Below are 15,745 nucleotides of genomic sequence, written 5' to 3' on the forward strand. Positions count from 1 at the left end.
GGAGTCAGAGTCAATTTTCATTACCTGTAGCTATAGTGTACCTTTCTATATTTATTTAATATTTATTTTTTATACCATGTATCTTCTTGAATGGAAATGAAAACTACTTATGTTAGGAAAAGAGTTATTCCCCTTGATGTTTTGCACCACAATAAATACTACTGGTATTTGTCAATTAATTTTTGATAAACAATTTTAAAAATCCTAACTAAAAGGATGGTTATTTACATGGGCTAAACAATCTAATGATAATTTTTTGTAATCATGATGGGTTTATCAGAAATGGATTTAAATTTAAAACTTATTGGAAGAATGAATTTCAAGGGTCCTGGTAATTCAGTAAGTCGAGTAAAAATATATGAAATATGAAAGAATTTTGGACTCATCACTAAACACATCTGGGTGTTAGATTTTATCACTGTTTTGAAGACCCATTGGTGGCCTTTGACTGTTTTCTGCTCTTTGACACATTCCCCATATCCATTTTCAAATTTACTATGAACACATTTATGAACAATAAATACAAACCCCTTGTTTCTGTATAGAGACATTGGTTAGATGGACAAACATGTTGTCTAGTTCATTAACGCTAGCATTGTACTTCACAGTGCAAAATCTGGCAAAACCAAGTCTATACCTGTGTTAATGGACAAATTTAAAATTATATTAAAATGTATGCAAATTGTGAAATGTACACATTAAAATTAAATAAATTTTCTAAAATCAGCATTAATGCATTTACAAGAAATACACAAGTTATTAAAATGTCGCACGATTGGTAGAAATTCAAAATGGTAATCTGTGAAAACTTAATTCAAATGTGGATAACATTCATAAATCTGGCCTTTAGTTTACTATTTGAATTGATTTACAATTGTCATTTAGTGGTCTTTTATAGCTTACTATGTGTATGGGTTTTGCTCATTGTTAAAGTTGATACATTGACCTACAGTTGTTAAATTGTACTACATTTTGTCTCTGGTGGTGATCCAGTTGTCTAATTGGCAATCATACCATGTCTTCTTACTTTTATAAAGAAGTTGTTTCAGAAGAGATTATTTGTGTGTGTTTACTGTGATGTTGTATGCCAGATTTTGTTCTTTAAGTGAATACATCTAGATTTTCAGGTGTTCAGTAAAAAACCAGTGAAGCACTGTATCCTCTATTGCATGTAACACCACTTTTATATTAACACCGGCAAAATTCAGTGCTTAAATCTGGTTGTGCGTTTTCGAGAGAATTTTTTGTTTGTTGAGTAGAGAATGAAAAAATAGTATATGTAGTTAAGTAAGGTATTGGGTCATATTTCCCTTCATGTCCTATGATTACAAAGTTTGCCTTTCTCCCAATTTTCTCTTAAATATACATGTACAATTTTTTCCATTGATTTTCGTAAAAATCACTAAACTTCAATGAATGAACACATCAAATTATTTGATCTGATTTCACTATAAGTAACCAAGAACTATATAACTTAAATCCATTAAAGCAGGTTTACATATTGTTGGTGGGAGGCTTAAAAATACTACCTTACATGCAGCTATATAATTTCAGTGCTTTGACCCAATAATTTTTTTTTATTTTAAAATAACTGTAGGTGGGCATATGACATTTGCGCCAATTGTAAAATTTTCATTCTTTTGCGCCGATTTCTTTTTTTAGTTTGCGTCAATTTATATTTTCTCCTAATTGAATTTACAGGTAAGTTACAGGTAAGTTAATACTTTAATATGTAAATTCCAGGGAATACAAAGAATGCTAATTTATAAAATAAAAGTTAGAATTCTATTTTAGACCTACCTTTTACAAGCAACTAAAAATACATTTAATACAGGAAGTACAGACCCAATTTGTCTGCTATGCAAACTTGAGGAAGAAAACCTTCAACATTTTCAAACTAGATTTTCTGGGAATTTGTGTGATAAATTACATCAACAGAGGTTAAATCAGAGCAATGCTCTATCATTATAAAAATTCATCATTCATCACATGGAATTGAACTTTTCTCAATACTTTTCAGAGTTCAAAACAGTTATATAGATGTTATGATTGATAATTCATTACATTTGTACAACTGTCTAACGGGAGAGGTCTTAAATGAAATATGAAAAGTAAGAGTTGTCTCATTGGTACTAATACCACCTCTTCTTATATCTATTCACCTGTAAAAATTTTGGTGTAAATGAAAAAGAAAATCAGTGCAAATGAAAGAAAAAATTGGCGCAAATGCAAAACACCGCTGTAGGTCAAAACATTTGTGAGAAAAGAACTTGGATAAATAAGTTAAGTTTATACTGTATTTCAAAGACTATTTATGAAAATACCAAAATGAATAAATAACTGTAAGATTCTTAATTAAACTTACATGTAACATTTCAATGGTCTAAATGAAGTGACCAACACATACAATCTGAGATCAAACTTACATGTAACATTTCAATGGTCTAAATGAAGTGACCAACACATACAATCTGAGATCAAACTTACATGTAACATTTCAATGGTCTAAATGAAGTGACCAACACATACAATCTGAGATCAAACTTACATGTAACATTTCAACGGTCTAAATGAAGTGACCAACACATACAATCTGAGATCAAACTTACATGTAACATTTCAACGGTCTAAATGAAGTGACCAACACATACAATCTGAGATCAAACTTACATGTAACATTTCAACGGTCTAAATGAAGTGACCAACACATACAATCTGAGATCAAACTTACATGTAACATTTCAATGGTCTAAATGAAGTGACCAACACATACAATCTGAGATCAAACTTACATGTAACATTTCAACGGTCTAAATGAAGTGACCAACACATACAATCTGAGATCAAACTTACATGTAACATTTCAACGGTCTAAATGAAGTGACCAACACATACAATCTGAGATCAAACTTACATGTAACATTTCAACGGTCTAAATGAAGTGACCAACACATACAATCTGAGATCAAACTTACATGTAACATTTCAACGGTCTAAATGAAGTGACCAACACATACAATCTGAGATCAAACTTACATGTAACATTTCAATGGTCTAAATGAAGTGACCAACACATACAATCTGAGATCAAACTTCTTGCCACCAATTAGTAATGGATTGTCTATATACTTTGATATAACATAAGTGTCTTTAGAAGTTGGAGGTGTAAAGCTGAAATAGAAAGTAGAATTCTTGACTATGATATTTTTGGAGTTTTTAAAGCTGAAAATGAAAGTAGAATTCTTACTAAATTAATTTTTTATCTATCATTAAAAAAAAATTTAGTTTTTTTGTTACTTTATATGTAAAAATAATATACTGTAAATATAAATAACTACTGATACCCTTAATTAGAATTTATTCAGTATTTTTTAGCAAAAATTGTTTAGAGACATATATGTTCTGTTTTTTTTTCTTTACCAAGCTACACATTTGATTGCATAATACACTGGTACACATTCACTTCATAATCTTCTTTTCTCATAAAGGGCATCTTCTTCATTCAGTATTTCATTGTGTGTTAGTTGTTTTAGTGTTTTGTATATCGATCTGATGAATCAAGCCTTTTTCAACTGATCTTTTTGTTCTTATTTTGTGCTGTGACAACACTGTCCCAGGTGCCAAGAAATTTGGGACCTTGTACACATTCTTCATATGCCTGTCCAATATCAGCTGTTTATTTTTATGTTGTTGTGTTTGTTGCTGTTTATCATATTTGTTTTTTTGTTTGTTTTATTGTACATATATCAGGCTTTTGGCTCTCTCATTTGATCTGTTTTACATTTGTCTGGACCTTTAATAGCTTGCTATGCAGTATGAGTTTTTTTCATTGTTGAAAGCCATAAAATGACCTATAATTGCTAAATCTATATGTCATATGGTCTCTGTTGGACACTTGTCTCATCAGTAATCATACCACATCTCCTGGTTTTATTTCAAGTTATTAAACAAATGTTAATAAATTGCTTCGCTGAGTGCAGCCTGATACGACCGCAGATGTTGTATCTTGAACAGTTGGAGCAAATTTGGCCACAATATTCAAGCTTGATACTGATTAAATTTGGATTGTGATCAAATTTTGCTTCCGACACCAAAATAAATGTGGTCAAATATTTTTAAAATCTATTGTGCAATACTGTTCAATTGAAGATTTCTTCTTGAACCTTTTCTAAATTCTAAATTTGAAAAATTTTGAAAAAAATGAATCCCCTAAAAAAAATTGGACCCCCCCAATTTTTTGAAACTCCCTTTGGAGCAATAATCCTAAAACTCAATCCCAGCCTTTCCTTTGTAGTATGGAAACTTGTAGTACAATTTCAACACAAGTGTTTGTCTGGAAACTAAAAGAATGCTTGTTTTTCCCCCTTTTTTGGCCCCTAATTCCAATATCTTTTTGGTAATTAACCCAAAACCCAATCCCAGCCTTCCCTTTGTGATATGGAACCTTGTGGTATAATGTCAAAGAGATCCAGACACTTGCACACAAGTAATTGTCTGGAAACTAGAAAATGCTTGTTTTTTGGCCCCTTGTTGGCCCTTAATTCCTAAACTGTTAGCCCCATAACCCCTAAAATAAATCCAAATCTTTAACTTGTGGTATTAAACATTGTGGTACAATTTCAGAGCAATCAAAATACTTATACACAAGTTATTATCCTGAAACTAGAAAAATGCTTGTTTTGGTCCACTTTTGGGCCCCTAATTCCTAAATGGTTGGGACCATCATACCCAAATTCAAAGCCAACCTTCCTTTTGTGGTATTGAACCTTCTAAAATAAATTTCATTGAGATTCATTTACTTAAATTATAAAAGTTATTGTCCAGAAACCAATGTGTTTTGGGACGATGACGAGACGACGACATCATACCATTATACAATCAACAAAAAATTTGCGGTCGTATAAAAATTAACCAAATTTGTTTACTCTAAAATCCAGTTTTGTTTTATACCAAATTTCATTGAATTTTATATCAATATTTACCATTTTTTCATCATTATGTGAAAAAAGATTTTTTACTTTTTTAACTTCATCACATTAATAATCAGTATTTTAAAAAACCCAGTCTAAATTGTAAAGAAGAAAATAAGTAACTTTGAACTATTAAATGATAAATTTCAAAGGTTATAAAAAGAATTGTACACATATTCAGAATATATTCCTCTTCTGATTAAGTTTTATTAATTTTGTTTTAAGACAAAGATTTCTATTGTAACTGTCATAAAGATCTATACATATTTCGTCACTACAGAGTTATTCCAATTCAAAAGGAAGTATATATCCAAACTTTGATTATTCATATTTCAGAATAACACAAGCAAATTAAACAAATCTATTTATTAATTCACTCTAAAACCATAGATTCAAAAAATTATATATTAAATTAATTGTTAATTCAATGAAAAGAAAATAACGAGATGATCTGAATTAAAAATTAAATAATCTTTTCAGCAAAGTTAAGAAAAAAAAAGCAGAAAATATGATTTTTCAGCTGCATGAAATAATGAAAAACAAATTAAATTAAAAATCATATAATAATAATTGAATAAAGGTGCTTTTACAGTGTACATAGTAAAAATTAAAAACTGATGAGTTCCTAAAAGATTTCACTTGATCAAGCAAGGCTTAAAAGGCTATTTCTTTCATCAGGGATGTGGGATAAGCCATAAAATAATCTTGATACAAATGTTATGGAACACATTTGTATACAAAAAATTCCCAATGATTTAGAAAGTGTTACAATCTTTCAAAATGCTGATAGTTTACCATTTCTTGAGAAGAATATCTCTTAATTATGTATCCGTTTAGACAGTTCCTGATCAGTGAAATCAATGGAGTAATAAAAATAATAAATCTAATTAATCATATGAAAGATGTTGAAAAGATTTGGTTTGTCTGAATTGTCAACGTTTAATCTCTGTAAATATTGTTTTTTTTTCTTTTTAAATAAATGAGAATTCTATGGAATTTCATGAGTAAAATAGAGACTTAATACAACCTATTAAACTTGTTTCAACAAAGATTATCAATTTTCCAAATTGCACTGATTTATATTTGCATAAAATTATTTTGGATGTTTTTGGACAAAACCAAGTCCATTTTGATATTAACAGATTGCTGTCATGAAAAAAAACCCAATTTTTATAAAATATTATAACTTTTATAATTCAAAGTTTTTTACTATTTTCCAGAAAAACCATATATTTCAACCACAAATCATATACACATGTATTTGTATCAAAACTCTTGCTAAATATAAAAGATATTACTATGAAATTTGGACTCATCTAATAACCAGGCCATTGTTTCACAAAAATTAATACAACAAACGATCTTAATCTATAAACAATCCAGTTAACTTACAATCAATTTTAAACGTAATTTTTTTTGTAAAACCTAGGGCAGGAGAATCTATGTGGAACACTACTATTAAGGAATGACTGTAATATTTTTTCTGTCTATGAAGAAACAACATAAAAAATGTGATGTACACTGAATAACACTCCTTGCATGTTATTTTAAAGTGTGCACCACATTTTTTATGTTATTTCAAATAGAAAGAAAAATATTACAGTCATTTCGTACAATTTTATTCTAAATTCTATTTTAAACCGGAGTAAACCATGAAAAAACGTTGAAGATGTCATGGTCACATGACAAAATTATGTCTAGAGCTGATAAACAAATTACTTAAAACAACATCAGCCAATCAAAAGATGTGTTACATCCAAAATTAAATTATTCAGTGATAAAAGAATTATAATATTTATTTTCATGGTCTTGCATAAATATAAAATAGGAGTCTCGAATGAGGGTCCTTTGTTATTTGTCTATCCTTTATTTTTCAGACCATTTCATCTCTAAAAATTCTCATTACTGATAAAAAAGATTTTTGAAAAATATTACCCTAAAGAAACCTCAAGTGTTTTCATTTTGTTACCAATATATAAGCAAGAGTTTTATTGATACAGAAAGACAGATTCAGACGGTGCAGTGCTGTACAGACTCACTTGGTTTTTTGTGACCACTTTCGTAATTGGGATAGCTTGTTGACTAGGAAAATCCCAATTCCTCTAGCTAAAACATGCACAAATATATACTGATTATGAAAGCATAATGAATAATGAACAAATATGGCTAGCATCTACACATCCAAACTAAGAATTCCATGCTGTGATGTCCCTGTAAAAAACTACCAAGGTGGATTAACAGCTCATTAACATTTTTTCCTTTGAACATTTTAATTTTATAAATATTTCATGCCAAATTGTAATCTGCAAAAAGGTTTACATACAAGGTATAGCAGACTTCTGCAGATACCTCTAGTTAAATGGTTGGCAATGAAGCCCTCAAAAATGTTTTAAAGGATGAAATGCAAAATTATTAAATCATTCTGAAGCAAAACTAATCTTAGTTCAAAAGAAAAATGTCAATGAGCAGTGAGCAGTGAAAGGGGGATAACTCTTCCTATTAAGAACACATTTCACAGAAATCTTTTTCTATTTTTGCTTTTTTTGAAAGAATTTGTTTGTGTAAATTACCAAAACAGATTTCCATTAGTAGTTGAATATGAAAACTATTTCAACCTTGCAGCTTCCTAAATGATTCTATTATTCATTGTAAAAATAAGTAAGTAGTAGAGTTATCTCCCCTTCAGATGAGAAATCGACTATAATATTTTCTTTTCACCCGAACTCACTTGTTTGTTTTACTATCTCGGGACCATTTCTTCAGCTGAGACAGCTTGTTTACCAAGAAAATGCCTATTCCTCTGGCTAAATAGGATAAAATTAGGAATATTTGTTAATTTAATATTCTAACTTTTCTAACTAATGGGGTTATTTTAAGCTTCAGGTAATATTATTTAATTTAAAGAAGACTTTCTTAATAGATAACTGCTAAAACATGAAACCTAATGAACCCTTACAAAGTAAAAAATAATGTGTAGGAAACCCCCGAAATATATAAAATAAGAGGATATGTCTAAGGGTACAAATTCCCCCACTCAAGACTTGCAATTTTCCAAAGTAAAAAGGGGCACATTTAACAGTAAATGACTCACTGCCCAAATGCATACTCTGTCTGCAAGTATTGGTTCTAAGCATTTGTCTATGAGTTTCATAGAACTTGCATAAGGCAAACTTAAGAAAGAGTGAAGAAACAAAATTGGGAAGGAAGGAAAGAGGGTCAAGAGTAATACTAAATGTCCCCTTCGCCTAGTAGCAGGGCATAAAACAAGAGGCTCTCAAGAGTCAAGAGCCTGTGTCCCTCACCTAGGTCTATGAGCATCTTCAAAACATTTTCTCCAACATTGTAGACAATAAAAATCTTTTTTTTTGTTGATCTTGTGTTTCTATGTACAGTTTATCTCTAAAGATTCACTAAATTTTGATTAGGGGTTGAAGTTGAAGTAGATATAAATTTTTACTGTTAAAAGTCCAATGTTGTCTCGAAAATCATTGGTTGAAGTAATGAAATATTAGTTGCAAATGTATATAATAGGATTAACATTAAGGTACTGTGAAATCATTATAATTCGTTGGATACCAATTTTTGTGGGTTTCATGGATACAGTTGAACCACGAATTCAAATGTTCAACGAACATCATATTTTCAATAGGCTTTGTATACAGAGATTGGCAAAACCCCGAAAACAAATATCCACGAATAATTCAAGTTTTCCGCAATCCACGAAAATTGATACCCACGAAAACTGATACCCACGAAAATAAATGAATCCACAGTATTCAATATAGAAAATGGTTCATCAAAAGTTTATGTTGAAAAGATATAGATATCTTTGGATAAAAAGATTTTTTTAAGTAATCATTATGTCATCAAAATTGAATTTCCAATTCTTTGTGGTTTTTTTGGGAGGGGGGTTTGCATTTCCTCCTGACCCACTTATTCAATTCAGCACATTGCTAAAGTGCTCATGTTTCTTTTTTCCCAAATTCACTATATTTATAGTGTGCAAATACATCTTTTCTTAATTACCTTTCAGAATCTAAAGAACTGTCAATAATTTCATTGTTCATATCCCAGAATGAAAATAATGCCACATCATTGGTTGAATTTCCATTGTTTATGACATTTTTAATCAATCACAACATTTTGGTGGACAGTTTTGAAAATATTACCCAGGATGCATTAGATTCTGATGAATTACCTTTCCCACATGGTTTCATGATCCATGTTGTGTTGGGGTTCTTTCTAAACTCTTCCACAAATAAGTTGTAGTCTGCTGGTAACATGAACGTTAAAGGAATAAAATCTGAAATAAATTAACGTTAAAGGAATAAAATATGAAATAAATAAAAAAATTCTGAATTTACAACTGCAACTTTCTTTAAACTTTGTTCTTTCTAATTCATTTGCATATTTCAAGGTGTTTTTTTTAAATATGAGCAACATTCAGAAACTTTTTTTTTTTTAACTTTTACTACTAATTAAATTGTATAACCCATTTCAACTCTCTCAGAAGTTTATGGACTGTGGACTTTGATAAACGCTTTCATATATTGGGCTGATTTGTAGTATGTGAGTTAATGATGAGTTACAGCTCAAGTTTAAGTTTTGTTCCGCTCCACTAATTTTGCCGAAATTATGGACTGTGGACTTTGATAAATAGTTGAAAATCACAGTTATACAGATTTTTTTTTCTAAATGCCTTCAGATATTGGGCAGATTTTTGGTATGTGAGTTAACCATTATGAGTTACAGATCAAGTTTAAGTTTCGTTCCGCTCTACTAATTTTTACCGAAATTATGGACTTTGGACTTTGATAAATTGTTGAAAATCACAGTTATACAGATTTTTTATTCTAAAAGCCTTCAGATTTTGAGCTGATTTTTGATATGTGAGACTACCATCATGTTTGTGTCCACATGTGTTGTTGAAATTGCTGTTTTAAAACTTTTTGAGACATAGCCATTCGTGTCACTTTGACACATCTAGTTATACATTGAGACTTGGATGGAAAGTTGTCTCTTTGGCACTCAAACCACATGTTCTTATTTATATTGTCTGCATCTCTGATATTCTTTTTTTTTGGTGGGGTTGATGTTGCTCATGTAGTTTTAAGTTTTATAATGTTGTGTTTTGGTTGTATTTTCATTTCTGACATGGCTTTGACAGTTTCTCATCAACTTATGAGCTTGAATATCCCTTTGGGACTAGGTATTACAGACTTTCTGTTTTGAATTTTCCTCGGAGTTCGATATTTTCATGATTTTATTATCTTACTTTTTTTTTTATCTTCCACCTCTCTTATCCAAAACTGATGTTTTAAAGATATTTTCAAATGAATACAGCTACAGTGTCACAATGACAAATCTGAGCTTTATAACTTGTTTTCAAATTTAACTGTATTGAGTTACATAATAAAATACCAAAACCATTTTTTTCATTCATGGCAAAAAGGAAAAATGTTTTGGTCACTTAGTAAAAATGAAATTCAAAAAGCTTTAAAAGAGATAAAAACCTGAATTTTAGAACATGGTCATGTAAATTTGAAATTTGTATATCGATCAGTTGTAATGAATATCTTATGAAATACCAAGATGAATAAATCTGCCATTTTCATCCTTCTCTGCCAAAGGACTTCCTTCTTTTTCCAAATCTTTTCTGTATCTTTTTATATTTTTCACCATTAAATCTTTTCTTGTTAACTCCACATGATTTGGAAAATGATTTATAACTCTGAAAAAGAAAGAAACAAAGTTAGTCTATGGAAAACACTGTTTACTTATGGTTTTACACTAGTAAATTTTGGGGCCCTTTATAGCTTGCTGTTCGGTATGAGCCAAGGCTCTGTGTTGAAGACCATACTTTGACCTATAATGGTTTAATTTTATATAAATTGTGACTGGGATGGAGAGTTGTCTCATTGGCACTCATATACCATATATATATATTTCAAGCATGATTTTTTACATTTTTCTCGAAATTCTTGACACATTATAGTTGTCTTTGAAATTTTTGAAATGATTGAAGAATGTAAGTGATGGTTTTCATATCTTCAAGCATTTCTTTTTAAATAAATGACAAAATATACATAAGAAAATGTCTGAATAAATACATTCTGCTTTTTGGTTGGGTTGTTGTCTCTTTGGCACAATCACCTTTTCCATTTTCCATTTTATATTCAGTCTTGCAAATTAAATGGTAAGAATGTTTTTTTTTTTTTATATTTAACAACTTAAAAAATACCCACTTAAAACTTTGACAGCCCTAAATGAACATATGATATGGTGACCTATAGCTATATATATATTTTGTATATTATCATACTTTTTAATCATGTCCACATGACATAATTTATTGTATAATTAAGTATAACTGTCAGTTATTCCGTCTATCTTTAGCTTTTTAAGGTATGCAAATAAACCCCTCAAAAATCCCCCAATTACTGATTTAACACCTCACACCTAACCCTAAGATTGTTCTTTCTAGAAATGATTCATCATAGGAATTTCCTAACCATGTGTTTATAATAATGTGCAAGTCTATGCCTCATGGTGTACTTGGGTGTTAAAATATCCATATCTACGGATATGAACGTAGATAACTTATAATATACGATTAATTGCCTATCAAACATAAGACCTTGAACTTAACCAATAACCTTCATTTCAAAAAAAAACATTTTCATAGTTTTCTCTAAAACATATAATTAAGGTCAGTTTGACCTGAATTTTGAATATCTGCATGATGCATTCAGACTTCCTGCATGCAGAATGTAAACCAGAAACCTCTAGTATACAAACACACAAAACTAAATTGTATGTCCCTATTTTTCAGGCAGACACCCTCCCAAACCCTTCTTTCATTTAAAAAAACAACATTAAAAAATAGTTTTTTTAAATGCCAGAATGTGGCAAAAGAAGTATATACAGTCCAACTGGGGTAAATATACAATTTTCATGTACATTTACTTATAGTAATAATTAGTTCTTTAATCATAATGGATAAATTATTTAATGAAACAAACACTTGTAAATCTTCAGAAGAAGGAAACGAACATTTTATCTTTCAAATCTAAACTTCCTGAGAATTACTAAATTTTCCTTGTTATTAAAAATTTATATGTAAATTTATATAATGAAATTTAGCTGTTGACATATTTGGTAATTCGATCATTTTTAATTTTTCTGAGAAATTTATGTAATATCTATTTTCAGTTTTAAGGTATTATTAAATCAACTTAATCTATATTAGATAATGTTTTTTTTTAATTTCAAGACTTAAAACTGGGATGGCTCATAAACTATAATTTGTATTCTGAGTCATCAACTTCAAGTTAGGCAATATTGCAACATTCCATTAAAAAAACATGATATGAGGTTCCCTTCTATTTTTGACATAAGTGTAATAAAATCGTATTAAGCCAGAGAAAAATACTCTGGTATGGAAGTTTACTTATAAAGTTAATGTTTACAAACAAATTTCATTGACATATTAATCCTTCCTCCTTAGACGATAAATAATATAACGTGAGAAAAACTGACAAAATATACTGGTATGAAAATTATACTACATGTGGGATGCAGAAATTTTTTTTATGCACATAAACATGGATTAGACAATGTGAAAGTGAAATTATCTGACATTAATTAGCATGAGAAAGAAAACATTAGCTATTTAAACATGACATTAAGTTGTTTACAAAAGTTTTGATGGACATATTTTAATCTTTTCTGAATTCAAAGCTTAAACAAAATTATAAGTGCAAAATTACGTTATCTTATGATAGTGATAAACACAATTATGCAATAGTTAGCGAAGACATTCTAATGGGAAATTAGATAATTTTATCAAGAACACATTTAATAAGACTTCAATATAGTTTCTGTGGATTAATTTTCAACATGTCTTTTATAAAGGATAATATAAACATGCTTGTAAGCAACATATTACGTACAGATGATCTTCCACCAGTTAGACCTACTATCAGTAGAAGTATGACTTTGTCAGCTGGCAGCGATGATGTATTTCTTGAAGACGGTAAGTTTAATAGAAGAAAGTAGGGTCTAAAGAGGGGTGATTTATTTCTTAATTTTCAATTTTTAGTCCATTTTTCTAATTTTTTTTTATTCACTTTGCCCACTAATCTCTACTGTTAATTATATTGAAGAACTCAATTATTCACTAATCTTTGCCTATTTTTTTCAGTTCCCCCCCCCCCCCCCCCCCTACTTTCATTTTTGCCTAATCTACTTTGTACTGTAAACCCAAATCCAGACCCTCATAAAGGGAATAGGAAAAAAATATAGGTTAACCTGATATAACTATTTCATGCAAAAGCTTATTTCAGTAAAGCAGAGGGCATTTAAGACTTTCAATTGAACCTTTGAACATCCATGATTTGAGTTTTAATACAGTAACCTTGGTAACTGCTGCTACAACATTCAACAATAATTCAATAGCCATTCAATTATTTACCGGTAACTAAATATTAAATTTATTTTCAATCCCTAAATTAAATTAAATGAGCCTCTGAATGTGATGGAAAGTGATCTACATGAAACTGACACTGAGTCAATAATATATCCCCCTTTTTTTATACTTTAATGAAGAATATGTAGAAAACAGGAAGTGTGCCAGATGCAGTTACATATATCTATTTTAATTGTACAATATTTTAAAGTGTAGACATCTGCCTTTTGAAGTAAACGTAACTATGGCTCTGGAAACACATCATTCTTTCATAAACAAATGGATATATTAAGGGCTGTAACTACTTCAGCAACTTTTTAATAGTACAAATGATGTATGTGAAGATTTATTCATCAGGATAAGGTGAGAAAAAAAAAATATCTACAAATAGTGAACTTAAGAAAAAGTTTTCATTAAAATATTTGTTACTTTACTTTAAGCTACTAAAGGAACCAACTGGAAATAAGTTTCAATAACTTGTATATATAAGGGTCATTCTAAGGTATTTGGCTGCAGTGACAATCTAGTTTATATAAATTTCACTCTGAGGTCACACTAATGCCCCTGCTCTAGCTTTTTAGATATCCATGTTGAAAAGGGCCACAACTCTAAAGCAGTAAATGACTCACAAACCCAATTCAAACTTTGTCTTTCTGTTGTGGATCTTAGCATGAGGCAACTTAAATTGTGGTGTGGAAATGAAAATAGGACGAATAAAAAATTAGCTCATGACTGTATAAACAGTTGCATGTCATTTTATTTTCTTATTATCGGATGACAATTAGGTATAATTTAAATAAGTCATCAGAGTGCTTACGATTATGTTAAAGTATGATTAAAGACCAAGACATTCTAAATCCTAACATGCATTACCAGGAGATAATGTCACGACTTACAGGAAAGAAGCCAATATTTTTTTCCCCATTTATTATTGATTTTCTTCTTAAATATTACTGCACATATAGCAATAAAACTTTGTGAATATGTAATTTATGTCATAATGAATATATTTTAACTATAAGTAAATATTCGTGAATTTTCCGTTTGAAAAACAAATTCTCTATACTGACATTTATTATTATGCAATCTAAGGGCTATTACACAAAAAATGCAAGGGGAGGGGATGGAACTTGGAAGGCAGTTTGTTTGTTTGTTATTGAAAATTATAGTTCATTAAATTTATGGTGTGAAAAGTTGGCAATCCCTCATGTACTAATAATATAAAGTGTCTTCCAACCCCTCAAACTCCATCGTACATTTATTTTCTGGAATATCCCTAATTGCATTGACCATTCGAAAATTAATTGGTCAACCATGTATAGATTATGTTGTAAGAATAATTTACTGATCATCTGTTAATCTGTAGCCACTATCTATACTGAAGACATTTCGAATACTCTGTACACCAGCCCTGTAATAGAAATGAACAATGTATAAGGGGGGATAATCCATGCAGGTAGAGGGACAAGAGTCAAAGAGCATTGGTTTGATGCACAAACTCTAATCACAATCTGTTTTAAAAAAAAATTAAAAAGGTGCACATGCAACAGTCGAGTAACAGAAACTAAATTTCTAAAAGTATTTTCCTTGAACATGTTCAAGGAGTACGTAGTGAAAGTTGATCCCTAACTGGCCTTTTGCTTCAATAGACCATTTCATGGAAAAGAAAATAATGTTAACATTTAAAGTGAACCAAAGTTGAACGATTTACTGTTTACATCTGCTATTGGTGTCTCAGACTATCATTTTCTATGTTCAGTGGACCATGAAATTGGGGTAAAAACTCTAATTTGGTATTAAAAGTAAAGCTTTTATAGGGAGCATGTGTACTAATTCTAAGCTTCAAGTTGATTGGACATTAACTTTGGACTTTATCAAAACTTCAAACTGAAGCGGGACAGACAGACGAATATATACTAACAGATGCACAGACCAAAAAACATAATGTCTCTAGGTGGAGCATAAAATCCAAAGTGAGGAACCGTTATTTATCAAATAACGTTTTAAGATATTAACAGATTTAATAAGTTATTGGAAATTATCTAATTAAATAAGCTACTTTACATCATAAAGGGGGAGGGGGCTGGGCCCTGAAAAAACTCTAAATCTGCCTCTGGTTTTAATAAAGTCAACTTACCAGTAGAAATTCCAGTCATCATCAGGACTGACAGGGACCCAGCCTCTTGCTTCAAAATTATTTAACAAGACAGACTTGTCCATGTCACATGCATACTTCAAACGAGCCATTCCAGTTCTCTGCATTGTGATAATTATCTAAAATATATATGAAATCAATGACACATTTATT

At 30.0% G+C, this 15,745-nt stretch overlaps 2 protein-coding genes across 3 annotated transcripts in view; one reads left to right on the forward strand and one right to left on the reverse strand.

Annotated features, from left to right (window-relative positions):
• LOC143083303 (polyglutamylase complex subunit TTLL1-like) overlaps nucleotides 1–15,745 on the reverse strand; it is a 39,849-nt gene that overhangs the window by 19,085 nt on the left and 5,019 nt on the right. Inside the window, exons 2-8 of one of the 2 annotated variants that reach the window (XM_076259569.1) lie at nucleotides 15,575–15,711; nucleotides 14,783–14,848; nucleotides 10,559–10,701; nucleotides 9,169–9,273; nucleotides 7,010–7,076; nucleotides 3,037–3,171; nucleotides 529–637 (exon numbers count right to left, since the gene is read on the reverse strand). In XM_076259569.1, the coding sequence (XP_076115684.1) occupies nucleotides 529–637; nucleotides 3,037–3,171; nucleotides 7,010–7,076; nucleotides 9,169–9,273; nucleotides 10,559–10,701; nucleotides 14,783–14,848; nucleotides 15,575–15,699 (750 nt within the window). In that variant the 5' untranslated portion in view covers nucleotides 15,700–15,711. Of the gene's footprint in view, nucleotides 1–528; nucleotides 638–3,036; nucleotides 3,172–7,009; nucleotides 7,077–7,698; nucleotides 7,775–9,168; nucleotides 9,274–10,558; nucleotides 10,702–14,782; nucleotides 14,849–15,574; nucleotides 15,712–15,745 lie in introns of both variants that reach the window. The other variant, XM_076259568.1, reaches the window with a different exon arrangement.
• The window catches only part of LOC143083306 (transmembrane protein 41B-like), a 36,931-nt gene continuing 33,036 nt past the window's right edge, over nucleotides 11,851–15,745 (forward strand). The window contains exons 1-2 of the mRNA XM_076259572.1: nucleotides 11,851–11,907; nucleotides 12,885–13,005. Coding sequence (XP_076115687.1) covers nucleotides 11,866–11,907; nucleotides 12,885–13,005 — 163 coding nt within the window. The 5' untranslated portion in view covers nucleotides 11,851–11,865. The remainder of the gene's footprint in view (nucleotides 11,908–12,884; nucleotides 13,006–15,745) is intronic.

Source organism: Mytilus galloprovincialis, chromosome 7, assembly GCF_965363235.1.
Source record: "Mytilus galloprovincialis chromosome 7, xbMytGall1.hap1.1, whole genome shotgun sequence".
Classification (NCBI taxonomy): domain Eukaryota; kingdom Metazoa; phylum Mollusca; class Bivalvia; order Mytilida; family Mytilidae; genus Mytilus; species Mytilus galloprovincialis.